This window comes from Emys orbicularis, chromosome 7, assembly GCF_028017835.1.
Source record: "Emys orbicularis isolate rEmyOrb1 chromosome 7, rEmyOrb1.hap1, whole genome shotgun sequence".
Taxonomy (NCBI): Eukaryota; Metazoa; Chordata; order Testudines; family Emydidae; genus Emys; species Emys orbicularis.
This window is the reverse complement of record NC_088689.1, coordinates 124,771,631-124,788,303: the sequence shown is the minus strand read 5'-3', so window position 1 is coordinate 124,788,303 and position 16,673 is coordinate 124,771,631. Positions and strand designations below refer to the sequence as shown.

The 16,673-nt window shown below is 40.1% G+C and overlaps 1 protein-coding gene across 1 annotated transcript in view; it reads left to right on the top strand.

The window, feature by feature from the left end:
* Positions 1–16,673, top strand: part of SLC25A26 (solute carrier family 25 member 26) — a 130,143-nt gene that overhangs the window by 40,390 nt on the left and 73,080 nt on the right. Inside the window, exon 5 of the mRNA XM_065407721.1 lies at positions 306–353. Coding sequence (XP_065263793.1) covers positions 306–353 — 48 coding nt within the window. The remainder of the gene's footprint in view (positions 1–305; positions 354–16,673) is intronic.

Sequence of the window (16,673 nt, the reverse complement as noted above, 5' to 3'; positions counted from 1 at the left end):
TAGTCAGAGTATGAAATAATGTATTTCTGTGCCTTCCTGCTCTTCTGTTTTCTACTTGAGGTGTATGGATATCCGATTATTCTTAGCACTGGTTAAACATGCTTTGAAAGGAAGATAAAACCCACTGGTGTGGTAAACCTTGGAAGACAGTGTTCAGTGCTATAATCAATATGATCAATTCATTAGAAGTTCAGGTCTTGCTCTCAGTAAGGCTGTAATACCTGCCATGTAATTAAACATCAGTAAATTGTAGTATCTGCTAATGTAAGTCTCTATAGCTGAAGCTTTCATTTGTTGCTTTACAGGGTATTCAAGGACTTTATCGAGGTTATAAAAGCACAGTATTAAGAGAGGTAAAACACTTGTTTTCTGTTTTGAAATTGTTCTGTTGCACTGTATCATATCTTGTTGATAAAAAGAAATCGTGGTACAACTGCGTCAAACAGATGCTCTGCAAACTTTCAATACAAATATTTCATTCTAGGTAAGTTAACTAGTTATGGGTATGTAATGGGAGCTTAGATAAAACATGGATAAGCATCTATGATATGTAAGTGGCAACTAATCTGTGCCTCAGTCCTCTTAGTTTTGATGCTGTGTGGATGTAATCGAATGGAAATGTATCAATTATGAAGAAGTACAAAATAAAGTATTGGTAAAATTGTGTACGTTCTGTGACGTGCATCCAGTAAGTGTTTATACACAGGGTTGCACTATCTGGCTCTCAGTCCCGGTTTCTGTGTAAGAAATACATACAGCCTTTCACAGCAAGACGTATAAATGTAATGCAACTTTCTTTGACCCTAAATCCAAGGAACTCTGTCATAGGGAAGAATAAATACTGAAAGTACACTTTACCCAACTAAGCTAAAAAATTTTTTTAAAGGTTAAAAATATTGGTGAATCTCAGGATTTGCACTTTCTTTAATGTGTTGTTGCGACACTTTGTCAAAGAGGGAGACTTCGTCAAAGAGGGAGACTTCTTTTAAAAGGAATTAAAAATTCTTGTGTTGAATTTTGTGGGCCCAGTCTGTTCCCGCTGAATTAATTGGGAGCAAGATCAGAGCCAGCATGCAATTTCAGTGTTGTCGCTCTCTTTAGGTATTAGTTATGGTTTTGGCCCTGATTCTGTAATTGGATTCTTTGTGAAGCCCTGCTGAAGTCAGTGGGAGCAGAGCTCTGCCCTCGGGAATCTGATTGTATGATCGAAGCATTTATGTTGTAGTGATTTTTTTTGTCTTTGAATATGCTTCGTCTGTGACTTGCTTATCGCTCTCATTTGGAGAGTGCAAGATGAATATGGATTCCCTCTACATATTAGTATTGGGAGGATTCCCAACAGTTATATTGTGATTTAATCTTAGAACTCCCTTGCACTCTAAAAAGTATTGAGTAGTACATTTAAGCAAAAATACTTTGCTTAGATTGTAATGTGGTGATATGGGTTTAAACTTCTCGTGCAGGCTTGTCATTTGCAAAAGTAGAAATTGCATTGTGAACACTTTAGAGAAGGATACAGGATTGGTTTCCTCTGAAAATAATAGTACAGAATTGTGCTTTACCTACTGTGTTTAGGTGTGGCACATGTATTTTGTTCTTAAATGTCACTTAGCTAAGCAATCAGGGTTGGATCTTAGCCTTTTAAAAAAAACTCAGAATAGATTTTTACCATTAGAAAAGACATATTCATTATTTATATTACCATTGATAGTAATGCTAACTAATTAGCATTTGAAAGCCTGCTTTCCGCAGCATTCATTGCTTTAAAGAACTTTCGTTCATGCCCAAAACTGTATTCAGGGATAAAGATATATGTATTGTGTAAACCTTATACATAAAGTAAGAAAATCACAAATATAGTGTTGCTTTAAGTACCAACAAACGTTAATGCCAGAGTTTATTTTAGCCACTCCAAATGTTTCAAAAATTAGTTATTTGTGTGAAGATGGCACTTGCTTTTCTGAAACATAACCCCCACCACAGCTTCATCCTGTACTTATTTTCTGGCTCACTAAACACATGTTATTCCCTCCGATTTCATCTGGAGGCAGGCAAAAGAGGGCAACAAGCCTTTTTGATTTCTCCGAGGGGTTCTGAATAAATGAATAAATTTAGATGCCATAGAATACAGATTTTGCATACTAACAGATAAAACACATGGTTACAACTGGATGCCAGTCTCTTTAAAATTTGTTTTGACATATGTCAGGACGGTAATTAATTTCTAGGCCCTTCTCCTAGCTCAGTGTGTGACCCTTCCGAGATCACTTTGTTTACCCAAAATAGCAGGACTTTGTCGGAAATTTAATTGGGGTCCTTTCTACTATGTATATTCATAAATGATCCTTCAGAACTGATTTCAGTTGAAATATTGCTTTTTGGGAGTATCTGTCCAATAGAATGAGAAAAATTATTGCCTAATGAAATGTGGTTTCTCTTCAAAATGAAACAAATAATAGGTGATCTGTTTAAAATAAACCAACCCCTATCCTTTTAACACAATGTTAAGACTATCACATTTTGTGACACTAAATATCGCTCTTTGCAGTGAAGTGTCCATTTGATAGTCTGAGTAAAAGCAGCACATTGAATTCTTTGCTGGAAATGTAAAGCTGAAATTTTTGCTGGGTGTTCCCTCCCCTCCCCTCCCCCTACCTACTTTTAGAATACATTTCTTCCTTCCTTCAGCAGAAGGGCTTCTATAAAAGCCTGTGTTAATTCATTAGATACCTCCATGTGTTCCCTGTATTGTATGCACACAGCAACATTTAATTCTAGCTGAATCTGTTGTTTATGGAATCTCTTTGCATGCTTCAGCTTTTGCTTGCCAAAGCCATTTTAGTTACAGAAGAAAGGGAGTTTCAGTATATGGGCTTCAGTGTTGGATTATTATTTTTTTAATAGGGCCTACCATATTGATTAACTTCAATGGCGGAGCAGAGTGGAGAACTGAGCCACTACTTAAGATTCTCTCCTAACTCAGAGCAGATGGCTAGTACATGTGTCTCTCCCTTCCCCTTTGGTTTCCACAAATTTCTCATTACCCTTTTAGTGTCTCTTCCCTCTCAAACCCCATTTCCTATTGGTACCTACATCTTCCTCCATTTTGCTTCTATCTGCCTTTGAGCTGACCCCAGAACCCAAGGGAGATTAGGTGCATTGCATTTGTGGGTCTGTTCCTCCACACATGCACTAGCATTGCTAGTACCAGCCTGAAAGACGCACGCTCATGCCCCCGGAAGAGAGTTGCTGGGCTAGAGCACAAGGAGGGCTGGGCTACATGATCGCTCAATGAGACTTTCCTGTCTGGATAAGTGGCAGGACACAGAAGGCCGTGAGAAGACATGGAATTCTCATGATGTCATTTCCAAGCGAGAGAGACACTTTCTAGGGTGGTAGTACACCATTTTGTAGAAAGTAGATCATGCTAGTGAGAGGGGATGTGAATTATCACTTTCCCCAACACCGAAAAATGTGTTCACAAAAACTCCCCAACAACCTTACAGCAAGGCAAGAGAAAATATCCATTATAAGGTCTCCAGAATTTCTTAATTTACTACTTCTGCTGAGACTCTACACAAGCAAACTGAGCCAGCATTCTAATTCCTGCATAATTCATTTTATTAACTATGACCAAGTAGAACATCTGTTAAAATTCCATAATGTTATGTTCATGGGAAAAAGAGAGCAAACCCTGAGTTCTCCTTGGATTTTTTCCATTTACTTTAATGCTACAGCCTTCTAACAGATGTCTTAAATGGACATTGCTATCAATGAGACTATGACACAAATGAAAATGAAGCACCTTGTCAAATCTCGCTATTTACCATAGCTCACTGTATAGTGAATGACTTCACTCTTTGCATCTCGGTGCGCGTATATGGTAGCGTCACAGTAGCAATAGCATAGTTAAGGTTGAAATGTCACTTTTGTTGTAAATTACTGCTAGTGCTTGGAAAATGCAAAGTGCTAATTTTAAAAAGCCCAATAATTTGTCACTTCTAAACATATTACAGCTGGATTGAAAAATGTTTATGCTTGTCCCAGCCCAGGAGTGAACTGAAGAAGAAATAGTAGGTGATTTTCAGCTCTGGGTGGGTTTTCTTGCTCACCGATAATCTGACAGAAGCTTTGCTTTAGAAGATCAAGCCTGGCATTTGAATCATCTTGAATAAACGTGCACTTTGTACTTAGCCTGGTCTGAGGAAACTTGGGCTCCCATCCTGCAATGAGCTTCCAGCAGCTGGATGTGAGCTATTGAAGTCAAAACAGTACTGCCTGGGCAGAGCTAATTGCGGGATTAGGGCCTTCATGTCAAAGTAAAAACACTGGGGGTTTGGATCCAGTCATGGGCTGATGAGTGGATTCAAACCTTTAGGAAGGTCTTTGCCTTCAGGAAAATGGATCAGTGTTACCTCAGATGGCGCTTAAAGTAGCCAAGAGTGCAAATGAGTAAAGGCAGTAGCCAGCTTGTTACTGGAAGGGGAGAGGACATTTCAGCTGTATCCCTTCTGAGAGAGTGAACCAGTTAGGAGAAAATCTTGTTGACATCTTAGATGGCAGCCCCTCAATGAAATACATAGTAGCAATTTTGCTGGAGCTGTTGGCTATCATAAATACTTTGCAGTATGTGGCAATACATATACACAAGGGGGCTGTGAGAACTTGCCATGTTTTAAGAGGAGAAAGCTAAGAAAAGCAACAAAAAGCCTCAAAATATCTTATTACCTGGCAGAGAGTGAGGTGCAACCTGCAGCAGTTAGAAGCCAAATGACGCTCTAATAGCTGCACCTGTTACTCTCTCCCAAATTTAAAGTGCCCATTTGCCGAGCATTCTGGGAAAGGCTTGTATAAAAGGGTGAAACCCAAGGGAGGCATTTAGAAAATGGGGGAGCTCTTAGGCAGTGGGTTAGAATTTCTGAGGATTAGTGACTGCAGTTAGAAAACAGTCAGCCTTGTTTACAAGTGAATCCTAGGGTGCCATATAATGGATGTAGCTCTGTGTGTGTGTTTCTTTTGTTATAATATCTTGATATAAATATCCTGGTCTCCTTGGCTCTTAGTTTTTTAGGTTTATTGCTACAGGGTAGAACAAGGTTGCTGATGAAGTCTTCTCTGACTTGTGCAATTAAAATGTTGACCTTGGTCTTTCATCTTTGTATAGCTTTTTGTGTATTTAATACACACAGTATACACACACCTTAGCAGAATCAGGCAAATAATCCAGTTTCTTAACACAACACTGGTTTGAAAAACCAAACATAATGTTCTCTAACAAAATGCACGCAATAGCTGTCTTCACTTTGTTCTCTGGGAAACCACCTGTTTTGTTTGTTTGTTTTCCTCATGAAGCTCTTAATATGCTGGATTTAAGCAGAATTTGCTTTTTTAGGCTATAAAGAGAACTGCTCAGGATCTGTCTACAATGGTTCACTTTGCATGACTGAGGCTTTAGACTCTTGTCAGGCAACCAGAGTTTCTTAAACTGAAGAGTATTTTCAACTAGCACCAAAACACTGAGACAGGATTGGGAACTGGAAGACAGGTTAAACAGCCAGTCCAATATTTGTGGGAAATGTGCACAATTTTTGTGGTGTACTTAATGGAATATCCACTAGGGCTAGGTTGAAAAGTCTTGTTGGAAGGTTTCTATACTGCCCCACTGTACTCTTTAATCACTTCCTCTCTTTCAGTTTAACACCGTGCTATTTTGAAAAGCACATCTCTGGCGTGTATTAGCTCTTGGGTAGAACACTTAGGTGTTTCTATCTCCCTATGTCAGCAAGATAATTTCATTTTAAAAGGTCCTTAAGTACTTGAGGCAATTCTCCATGGTGAAATAGGGAGGCTGGTTTCCATAGTTCAGGGTCCAGTGGCCTTGTGCTCTAATATATTTTGGAAACTCACTTTCTAGATCGCAAGCTGGAATACTGGTAAATGGAGCTATCGATCATTTATTTTTGCATTATATACACTGTAGTTATTACTCTCTTTAGGCACAGTAGAATAACATTTAAAAACAAAAATAGATGTCTAAAAAGTCATTGAAATAACTTTCAAAGTCCACAAAATAACCCTGTTTTTTTGTAATTGATGTGTGAATAAACAGTCCATGTGACATGCCTGGAAGGTCAACAGACTTTGGTTTGGATGGACCAAGGCAGAAAGGGAATGTCCTGTATCTCACACACACAGATAAATGACTCATCACCTTAACTATGCCAAGTCCTCTTGCCTATTTAATTGAATGCACCTTCTTTTTATAGTTAGGTGCTAGACACACGTGTATAACATAGCTACAAAGTGGTCCATTGGTAGAGCAGGAGAAATGAAGTCCAGGATTCATGATTCTGCCACCAATTTGCTGTTTAACGTTGGACATGGGGCACTTTTCTGCACTGCCTCACGTCTGTAATGTGTGAGCCTGTAATATCTCTGGATGCAATGGGCTCTGTACATGCAAAATTATACTATATTTAAAATCTAAAGTGTTGCATCTGGACTCTGTGGGTAGGCAAGATATGTTGAAAACTGTGCGCCATATTTAGGGCACACAAGATTTAATAATGCAAATCCTTTTCAAATGAGTGTGCATGTGAGTGGGGTCTGGTGGGAAGCCTATTTGATTTCATGCTTCAGATAGGGGCTCGGAGACTTTTAAAAGGGAGCTTAATAAGGCGTTTTGAAGACAGCACTTTCTGCAGTAATCATGAACACAGAGACGAGTTCCAGCCATGTGCTAGGATCCAGAAAAGGAGCAGGAGGCACCTGCCACACTGTGCTCTAGTTTGCTCATGCTGTGACTTCTGATAACCTCAGAGGTGTGTTCTTGGCATTGGTTGCTCTCGATACCACAAGTTTGGCAACCATTTAAAGAATACGCTCTCAATCATTATCATGTCTGGTGGGGAAACGTAATGTGAGTCCCTCCCTCCCAAATAAAATTGCATGTGACAAGGTTCACTATGTTCTAGTTACACTCTCTTGTAGGAGAGTGTGCTAAAAAGACAAATCCGAGACAAGGTCCTTTGCCTCAACAATCTGGGATGTTAAATATAACACCGGGAAGTGCAGAGACAGAGAGATGGATTTCCCTTGTTTAGCGGGGGTGGAAGCTGAAAGAGTTGTGCATAGCTAGAAAGAAGAAGGAATCTTGAAGACTAAAAACTTCTGTATTGGGTTGCAATCTCTACTCCTGGGGGAATTCTGTGCTACTGCGTGCATGCATATTTAATGAGCCCCGCGGATTTCTAAGTTTTCACGCAGAAAAAAGCTTCTGCCAAAATGTTGCCATAGTTCCGCCGTTTGCCCACCCGAGGGCACTGTGGCAATAGAGCAAAATTGCAGCTCCCCCCAGTGAGGAAAGAGAGAGATGCCTTAGCAGCGCTTGTCAGGCCAGGTCAGGAGACAGGATATGCGGGGTGTCAGACAGGGGCTCACAAGGACTAGTCGGGGAGGACAGACTGGTGTGATTATATTGTGTTATTTTGACAAACAAAATAATGCAGAATTTAAAAGTATTGTGCACAGAATTTTTAATTTTTTGTTGCAGAATTTTTAATTTTTTGGTGCAAAATTCCACCAGGAGTAAATCTCATCAGAGTTTATAAATTTAGCAGGATCAAATGCAGTCAGTCATTGCACTGGAGACTTCCAAAGTGTTGTGGGAATGGGGTTGGCACTTTCTCTTTAGAGTCTAGCAGCATGGTGTGGAAGTCAGCGGGAGCTAGGCACCTAACCTGTTTAGCTGCTTTTGAAAATCTTACTAGGCACCTAAATAGTTTTGTAAATCTGGCCTGTTGTCTTCTTTTGTGGAGACATAAAGTGAGACTCTAACACTCGTGATTTGCTTAAAAAGGGATGTAGGGGGGAATCTCATGGCATTTTTGCCTTACTATTGGTGTCAACTTCTGTACTATAGGCAACAGCATTATGTCTATCTAAATTCTCTCTGCAGTTTTCAGTTGGATACAGGAGTCTTCACTTCTGTCCCAATTAGTGATATAATACTGCTGTGTACTGCTAAAGAGTCACCAAGTCCATTCTGGAGATGACCTCAGTCCACTGTTTGCACTGGTTTAAGTGTGTGTGTGTGTGTGTGAGAGAGACTATATATTATTTGAAGCACATATGTACAGTACCCATGATTACAACATATACCTTTTAAAAAAAAGCAATTTGAGATCCATAGGGGTTAAAAATCCTGTACAAATGTAGGATTATTTGCTGTGGCAGGATATTGGCAATAGAAACCGATGTCACTCAAACAGGAAATTCTCACTGGAGAGGGACTTTGTTTTGCCCTGAAATAAGCCGTAATCCCAACTAACACTAGCAACAATTATCTGATTTCAGCATCTGGCCTAGTAGTCTCAGGTTTCTGTAGTTCTGTTAAGGGGGCCGACTTTTTTTTAGGTAGTTAAAGGGAAAGGCAATAAAAAATCTGGGCATTACTGTTCCTATGTAAATGATTACTGTCAGGAGTGAGAAGGGGGAGTGAGACCTTTTTTTCTTTTATTTCCTTGTTATGTTCATGTTGAATGGATGTAGCCTTGATCACTACAGATTTCATGCACTAGAGGGCACACGACGCCTATGATTTCTGCAATGTCAACCTACAGCAAACCTTTATTGCAGGGATCTAATCTGTGCATCTTGAAATTGACTTGGCATTAATCACACCCCTGAACCGAACCAAAAAAGGGAACATGAGCAAGACCCTCTTCATTTTATTTCATATAGGGGAGTGGTCCCATTGAATTTTGTGGGGCTTACTCGTGTAAGTAAAGGGAGTGCGATTCGGATTAATACATGGATTCACATCTTTGAACCTCTGAGTTTTCATGTGATATGAATTGATAGAATACATTCCCCAGTTGTAGGACACTCCAAATGTGGACTAATCGAGTGGTTCTCTACCTCTTTTATACTGTGACCATGTGCTATAACAGGAAGTTTCAAGACACCTCCCCACTCCATTCCATCTAACCATAAAGAAAGGAATGGTGATGATGTGCTCATGGGCCACTAGACCAGGTCACAATCCCCAGGTTTTGAGGAACCATGGCTAATGCATTCAGGCTAATTAAACTAACTTATTAAGAGTCTTGCTTTTGTCTGAATTCTGAATTTGGTGAACTCACTTAGCTTTGCAAACATACCATAAGTTTAATGGTCATCTGGGTTGATATAGTCGATACCCGGAGTGCACCAGAATTTGAGAATCCTGTTGAAAATATAGTGGTGTTAAGATACTGAACCTGCCTGTAGGTGCATTCCCTCTCCTTATTGTATGAATGAGGGCCCAATCCTGCAGGTAAAGTTGAATAGGAGTTAAATCCACGCAAGGACTGCAGACCCATTGTCAAATATCTTTGAGTACTGGGGAATGTCTGTCAAACTCCCCCGCCCCCCAGGTGTATGATTTTTAAGTACACCTCTACCCCGATATAACGCCGTCCTCGGGAGCCAAAAAATCTTACCGCGTTATAGGTGAAACCGCGTTATATCGAACTTGCTTTGATCCACCGGAGTGCGCAGCCCCGCCCCCCCGGAGTGCTGCTTTACCGCGTTATATCCGAATTCGTGTTATATCTGGGTAGAGGTATACAAATTCTTAATGGGAAACTTATCTATTAAAAAAAATAATAATAATAAAAGGAAGAGAAGCCATGAGATTTGAAGAACAGTTTGATACTAGTCTCTCCATAGTTAAAGCTGAACTAGCTTACAGGAAAGCCAGAGGTCTGAAGTAGCTATCTTCAAACACTTTTGGGGTGGCATGTAGGGGCTGAAGCAGGGAGTCTGTGTGTATATGTGGAGGAGTGGGGGACAGAAGCAGCTCCCAGATTATGATGCCATATCCCCTACAATTTCACCAGGAAAAAAACCATGCACTATAAATATCTTACATATGATTTTTATTACAGGCTCATACAGAAACTGTAGGCCAATCACATATGCTGTCTGAGCTGCAGAGAGAATTAGTATTATTTCACTGGGGCCCTTTCTCCCTGGACTTTTATTTTTCTGCTAATTTTACTGAAACAATCAAGTGAAGTTTCCTGAACTTTTTTAGCCTTTGTTTGCTGCATGTAAATTGCTTTCCTGTTTTTGGTGTAAGGAGCTAATAGTACTGGCTAGAGCTAGATATAGTTTGCTTGAGTTTTTTAGCTTCACTTGCAGATCTGGCAATATGACCCATCTCTTGATATATCTGTCTTGTGCTTGCTAGTCCAGTCTTGGGCCTTTCCCAGTTAAAGACTGCCAATGCTCTAGACTGTGTGCTGTCTTTGTAATGTGGACAGATTTCCATTAAGGATTAAGTTGGGGCCACTCAGCTCTTGTTTTTTGTTTTTGTTTGACGCTTAACCCAGAATGTTAACACAGATTTGCAGAGGAGAAAGACTAGGGAGCCAAATTCTGCATTGATATAATGTGATCTCATTGGCTTCAAATACCAGGGGAAAGGTCAGGAATAGCACCACACAGATCAAAACTGAAGTGTGTGGTCAGTAGTTCACAGGGGAGATTTGCCAGGTATTTAACTGCCCCCAATCTGGCTTTAGCCAGTACTGAGATTTCCTTAAATTCAGGAGGGTGTAGGACTTTGGGACTTTAAATTGGATCCTGCCCCATTGACTTTAATGCACACAATGACAGTCAAGCAGGATTTGGCCTAGTAGATTTATGCCAGTGGTCGCCTACCTCACACATTTCTATTTTTTTGTCTGCTAGAGTAGTTTGTCTTTTGGCCTCTACAGCTGTACTGCTAATATATCTTCTATTTCTGGAAATGACCCGTACGATTAGGTCAGTTTGTTTTAGCCTGGCTCCCTGTCACTGCAGTAGAACAGCACACTTCCCCTGACTGCATGAAATCCACGGTAGACAGTCTTGATAAATATGATTAATGGCCTCCTCTGCTTTTCACTGCAGTTGAAGGCTTCATGGGAGATTGTGTCAACTGGGGGATCAGTTTGTCCAAAACTTGCCGTCACATAACATCATTTAATCAGATGTGTATTCTTAGGTACGTTTTCTTCATTGTTCCCACTCTAAGCAAATCTTGTGCCATCAAACTATGCTAATAGCTTATGTTGTGGCAGTCCCACCAAGAAAACTGGTCTAAAAATAATGGAGTGTGTGGAGTTTTTTGCTGTTTTTCGAATATTTGGAAATTAGTTCCATGTATTGAAGTTGACCTGACTACACATATTCCTAAAGTTAGTTACACGTTAAAGCACCTTGCTGAATCAAGGCCAGAATGAGAGTATGCATGGATGCTAATGCCTTGCCACGGATGAAGTTCAGCAATAGTATTTTATCAAAGGAATGCACACGTCAATAGGGCACCGACACTTTTTGTGTTTGGTAACGTGACTTATAACACAGCATTTATATGATTTTATAAAAGGTCAAAGAAAACCATTTCATTTTGTGGTCAAGGAACATTTGACTGCATTGTGGGATAAAAGATGCCTTTGGGGCTATTGTTTTCCTGCAATGCACAGAGAGAGGAAGAAAAGAGAAGTTAATAATGTCACTTTGAAAAATGCTCTGCATCAATTCCAACAGTTGCTTGACCTCTCGGCAATGAATAAGAATGAAGTATATGGAGTCATAGATGTTTAAGGCCAGAAAGGACATCAGATCGTCTAGTCTGACCTTCTGTATATCACAGGCCTCTAAAAAACACCCAGCCCTGTCCCCACTTCAAGTCTGACAGCCATAATTAGACCCAAGTATTACAGACTGCAGGAGACTAAAATATTGTGAGCCACAGGAAGAAATCAGGAGGGAATGAGGTGCCCCCAATGCCTGAGGCCTCTGCTGTGGCAGGGAATTGGTTTAGTAAGATATGCCCAGATGATCCTAGCAAGCGACCCATGCCCTGTACTGCAGAGGAAGCTGAAACACTCCCAGGGCCTTGCCAATCTGACCTGGGGAAAATTCCTTTCCAACCCTACATATGGCGATCAGTTAGTTAGATTCTGAACATATGAGCAAGAACCACTAGCCAAACGCATGAGAGAGAATTCTCAGTTTGACTTCAGAGCACCAGCCAACCCCACCCAATGTCCCACCTGCAGCTGTGGGCATCTCTAAGGCTTCAGGGGAAGGGACAAAAAAACCCCAAACCAACAATCCCAGAATACATCTGGGGGTGGGGAAATTCCTCCTTGAAATATATAATTAGAGCGTTGATCTGTGTGGGTAAAAAGATGTATTTTGATGTATTTGCATTTAGGCACGTTCATCTAGTGCCTGTCTGTAGGCTGGTGAACAGCCATGTAAACAGGAAATATTTTCATTTGTGGATTGTGTTTAAAAATCAGAAGCTTAATTTCCCCCCTTTTAGTGGAAAGAATTGACCACAACACAGAAGGATCTCCGGCTTGACTTTTCATGTACTTCTACCATGCAATTATGCAGGCCTTCTAAAAAGAGTCTATCACCATTCTGAATAATTGAGTACAAGTCTTAATAGCAGATAATCCCCTTGAAGTTGCTTTTGCACTGCAGTCAAAGGACGGCTTTGTTAAGGCATTACCTAACAAATTAGCTGCTAAATACTGGTAATAACCTATTTCCCATAGATTGCATTTTAATTGCACCCTAAGCAATATGATGGCAGAAGACACTTATTGGTGGCAAACGGATGCTTGCGTACATATCCAAGCACTGTGACTAATTAGCATAAAAAGTTACTTTGAAAAGTCTTTGCAGATATCAGAACTGTGTTAAAATGTGCACTTTTTGCTTATGTTTTTCTGTCTGCCTGAACAGTACTCTCTCTCATTTTCTTTTGCTTAACGTTTTAGTTTAACCGCTTGCAGGCAGCCCCCTTTGCTATGAAATTGCTATTTGATTTTAAAATATTATATACCTCTTTGGGTTCTATGGGTCATTTCCCACATAAACAATAGGAAGGGGAAATTTTCCTATGGGGTGAAAATCAAGTATTTTGCATTACACTGTGTGTGAAAGCAGGAGTTCGTTTTGTCAATCTGTGTCTGAGTAAATAGTTAGAAAAATAAACAGCTTTCTTAATTTCCCCCCCAGATGTCATTACAGAGGCTACGCCTTTCCCCCCATATTTGCCATTTCCCTTCATCCCATTTTCTTCCTCTACAATAAAGGATTGTAGTCATCAAAACTGGCAAGCGTTAAGCATGATAATTAGTTCAATATACTGACCAATTCTGTGAATTACAAGTTCAAAGCAACATGTGGACACGGATGAAATCAGATTTTGGCATTTCTTACCCTGATTGTTTCAGGATATTCCGCTGGAGCGTCTTTGATGTGTAAATAACTAATGGATTGTAATGCCTCGCTTAAAGTACATCAGACACGTACGTGACTTTTGTTTTTAGATTTGGAGCTCATTTTCTAGTGATAGCTTTGAATCAGATTAATAAAATTATTCATGTTTTGTGATTTCATAGAGTATGTGATTTACCCCCCAAAAAAGATCTTTTCAGTCTTTATGTTGTAATAGATGCAGCAGATGGCTCCCTGTGTGCTGGAACGTTGACCCCAGAGTATTTAAACAGACACAATGGTGAAGTCAGAAGAAGCCACCTTCATTATTGTTTTTCTGCAACCTGAAAGTAGCCGCTGCATCTCCTTCCTTTTTCATTACTGTCAGACCTGCTAAACAAAATAACTCATGATTGCTTTTATTCAGCCATTCGGTGGTTTATTCCTTCCCTTGCCCTCCTCCTCTGTGTAACAGGACCTCCTTTATTTTCAGTTGGGATAATTTGCACACAAAATGGCAGCCTTCCCCATTTTCTCAATGATCTTAGATCCAAATTGTGCGGTGGATTTAGTTGTGCAGTAATTACTACTGAGATTACCAAACAGATGCCATTTGTTACCTGTACGACATAGGAAAGCAGGCCTACAAAGATAAGCTATTTCATTTTAAGCAACAATTCCACTTGGCCCTCCAACGTTTTGTTTTTTAATCATCTCTAGACTTTAGTTTTGACTTGGAAAGGAGAATGTGGGTTTAGTGTGATTGAAAAAGATAGATAAGAGTGCGGCTCTGACTTTTGACCATCAACTTTCCAGGTTGGGTGTGCCTAATTAAATTCTCTCCAAATTCAATTGGACCCAGTATTCTTCGTTTTCTGTCCTAAACTGGTGTATAGTGTTCTTGTGTGCTGTTAAACCCCTCCTGTTTCATCCCAAAGGTACACTTAAGTATTTAGCAATGGGATTCCGATTGTTTTACACAGTTTGGTGATGTTTTTAGAGTGCTTTGGGATCCATTTGGATCAAACCTGCTATGTAAACACTAAGTCTTCATTATTCTCAGTAACCCAGCTGTACAGCAGTTACCCACTGTAGGTCTTGATGCAGTGCATGTGTGTGAAAGTACTGTATATCACCAAAACCTGACATTTACATGAAACACATGATGTTTTCCTAGGGGGGTGGGGGGAATCAATGCCCACCACTCCGTGCTTGTACACCACTCTGCACTGCACTGCACACACAATGGAGTGTGCATATGATTGTGTTAGAAGACACAATTGGAAACTCTGGAATGGCCATAGTGGAGGAGACCCTGTGGCCATCTAGCCCAGTTTCCTGTCTCCCATAGTGATCAGCCCCACATATTTCAGACCATGGTGTAAGAGCCCTGCAGAAGGCAGCTGTGGGATAATCTGCCCCCTATAGTGGACTGAACTTCATAAAACCTCAGTGTACTAGCCCCACCACCCATCCCAACAAAGAATGACTTTTACAAATAAGTGAGAAATACAGAAATCTTTGAATTTTAAAACCAAACATTTTCTATTAAATTGCTGGGAGTTTGGAGTAACTAAAATACTGTTTTTTGGGCAACGATTGATATGAAAACAGGCTAAACAGAATTATTTTAATCCCCTTGCTCCTCCTAAACAAGGAAATAATAGAAAACTATCTACTATACATGAAACATCAGAAAGTATATTTGCTGAATAGGTGCCTATCTTAACCTCTCTGGACCGGACCATGACTCCATCAAAGTCCATGGGAGTTTTACTGTTGAGCAGTCATGAATCCTGCATTAACAAGCTGGGGCACAATTTGAGAACATATTTCTTCTCAAATCCTGTGCCAGAAGATGATTCCATAAATAATTACGTGGCTGTCCTTCGCTTTTGTTAGATAGTCCCTTAAACGTTACTGTGCATTGTCTGAAAACGAATAACCAGAAGAACGGCTGGCAACACTGTGCAAGCAGAGAAAGCGTTTCAGAATGACGTCGTCTTATGAGAATTCATTTTAGCTTTGGAACAAATTCATCTCACACCTGCTACACTTGGCAGCCGACTTAGTTTCCATGTCATAAAGAAAAATAGCTGAACACATCCAAAAAACCCAAAGGTATATAGACATAGTATGGTGTGAGGGAAAGACTTTTAATATCAAAATCCTCTTGAAGCTGTCATTAAATACAGAAGAGGGAAAGAAAAAAGCTTAAGCATAGCAACGAAAATAATGTTAACTCGCGGTTAGAAAGGGTCGATGCTCTACATGTTCTGATATGGTGTTGACGTATTGTGCTTAACTAGACTTAGTCAAATTCAGTTCTGTGGAGGAAGAGCCCCAAACTCTTCATTTTTTGTCTGTCTTGTGGAAGTGCTATACAGATTCTTTTATAGATATTTTATTTTAATGTCCTTGTCAGTGCTTTCCAACTGGCGGTAAGAGCTCAGACTGCTCACAGCAAGCCCTATACTGAAAAGAAATGCACAGCACTCTTTATTTTTTCAAAGCCAGAAATGAACGTCGGCAGCTTCAGTCCTTCCAGGCTGCGTGATTGTTTGGCAGCCTCAGGCTCGATGCCAGTTGTAAAACTCAGTGTCTTTAAGGTTTAAAAATATGCAAGCCTCTTCATTAGTCATTCGGGTCTTTATTTTCTTTGCATGCAGCATTTGGGTTTCAGCTATCACCATTTCTCCCTTTTTTCTGGGAAGGGTCACTTACTTTCAAGTCTTTGATGCTTGCTGCATCAGCTTTATTTTTTTTCTTTCTTTCGTGTTTACAGTATATCCATGGAGAGACTCTTTTTTCATCCATTCATGCTGATAATTCTTTTGAACTTCAGGATAGAATGAGTCTTCCAGAATTGATCTATTCATTTCCTAAGGGAGCTTGAATGATTTAGCAGATGAAACAACTCCCATATTGACCTTGGGTCTGCAGACCCAGCTAGAGTAGTTCACATCACCAAAGGACTCCTTTATAACTTGTTCGGATGATGCTTTAAGTTGAGACCCATGACTGAGCTGGCTTGGAGGAGGAGGACTTGCTGGTGTGAGAATGAACAGCATTGAAATGGTATGGCGAAGGGTCATTCCGTGTCTGATACGGCTGCCCTTCACCGAGATGTTAAAAGGGCACTATAGAATTGGGCTTTCACTTTTCATCTACAGTATTCGTCATATACGCTCCTGCCCTGTTGCAGCTGATTGGAAGCCCTTGTCTTTTTTCTATAGCCTTTAGCATTTGTTCATTTAAAATAAAGTGTTTCCATTCAAATAGTATTTTATTCAGGATTTTTAATCACATCATGACCTAGTATATCCAGCTTTTACAGTGAAGCACTTGTGCCATACTGTCTTTCATTCAGACTGTTTGATGATCTTAAACGTATATTTCATCCAACA